Below are 1,038 nucleotides of genomic sequence, written 5' to 3'. Positions count from 1 at the left end.
GGGTGCTCGGTGCCATCGGCATATACGTGAGAAATCACAGCCCCTAGTCTATAAGAGGTCGTATCTGCCGCTAAAGTGAAAATGCGAGAGTTGAAATGCGTTCACAATTTCAGTCTTTAGCCTCTCAAAAGATTTTTGTTGCTCGGCTTTCCACTCAAAATGTGTGTTTTTAGTACGCAACATATTAATCGGCGCGGATAAAGTTGAAGAATTTGCAATAAAACTGCGATAATAATTTTCCTTACAGATGAAGGTTTCAACTTGCTTCAAATTAGTAGGCGGTCTCAAATTTTTTACGGCAGCTACTCCGGCTTCATCTGGAGAAATTTAGCTGAAATGCGTCGCCCCAGATATTCGATTTCTTCACGGAAAAAGAAGCACTTTTGCTTTTTACATTTTATGCTATTGATTTGTAAGATTTTTAACACTTGTTCCAAATTGTATAAATGTTCATTTGTCGTCGGTGCAGTCACAATGATATAATCTAAAAAATTTCGACAATCATTCGTACTTGCCAAAAGTTGGTCCAAATAACGCTGGACTATTGCTGGAGCACTGGTAATACTATAAGGTAACCGTTGGTATTGAAACAAGCCCAGCGGTGTATTTACAACCATAAAAGATTTTGATGCCTCATCCTATTCCATTTGCAAATATTCGTCGCGTAAGTCAATTTGTGAAAAATGAGTACCTTTGCGTAGTTNTGAAAAATGAGTACCTTTGCGTAGTTTATAAAATAAAGATTCGCGCGTTGGCAAAGGATACTGCTCTGCATAAATTTGCGGGTTCACAGCAACCTTAAAATCTCCGCATATTCTTAACGAACCGTCAGGCTTAGTTACAACTACAATTGGAGAAGCCCAATCACTGCATTTAATTGGTTTCCAAATTCCGGCTTGTTGTAAACGGTCGGCTTCAGCTTTAAATTTTGGCATCAACGCAAATGGAATAGTACGACTACGGTAAAATTTCGGCACTGCGTTTGGCTGTAAATAAATTTTGGCTTTACAGTTTTTAATAGTACCGGTAGCGGGCTCA

General features: G+C 38.9%; 1 protein-coding gene across 1 annotated transcript; it reads right to left on the bottom strand.

The window, feature by feature from the left end:
* Positions 1–638: 638 nt before the first annotated feature.
* Positions 639–986, bottom strand: LOC108357779 (uncharacterized protein K02A2.6-like; the record flags this gene model as incomplete). The annotated part of the gene is made up of 1 exon (XM_017608848.1): positions 639–986. A coding segment is annotated over one exon (348 nt), but the record flags the coding sequence as incomplete, so codon positions are not given.
* Between the last annotated feature and the right edge of the window lie 52 nt (positions 987–1,038).

Source organism: Rhagoletis zephyria, unplaced genomic scaffold, assembly GCF_001687245.7.
Source record: "Rhagoletis zephyria isolate East Lansing unplaced genomic scaffold, Rhagoletis_zephyria_1.1 Rzeph_scaffold_84324, whole genome shotgun sequence".
NCBI lineage: Eukaryota > Metazoa > Arthropoda > Insecta > Diptera > Tephritidae > Rhagoletis > Rhagoletis zephyria.
The sequence above is the reverse complement of the archived record's forward strand: the minus strand, read 5'-3'. Positions and strand labels throughout refer to the sequence as shown.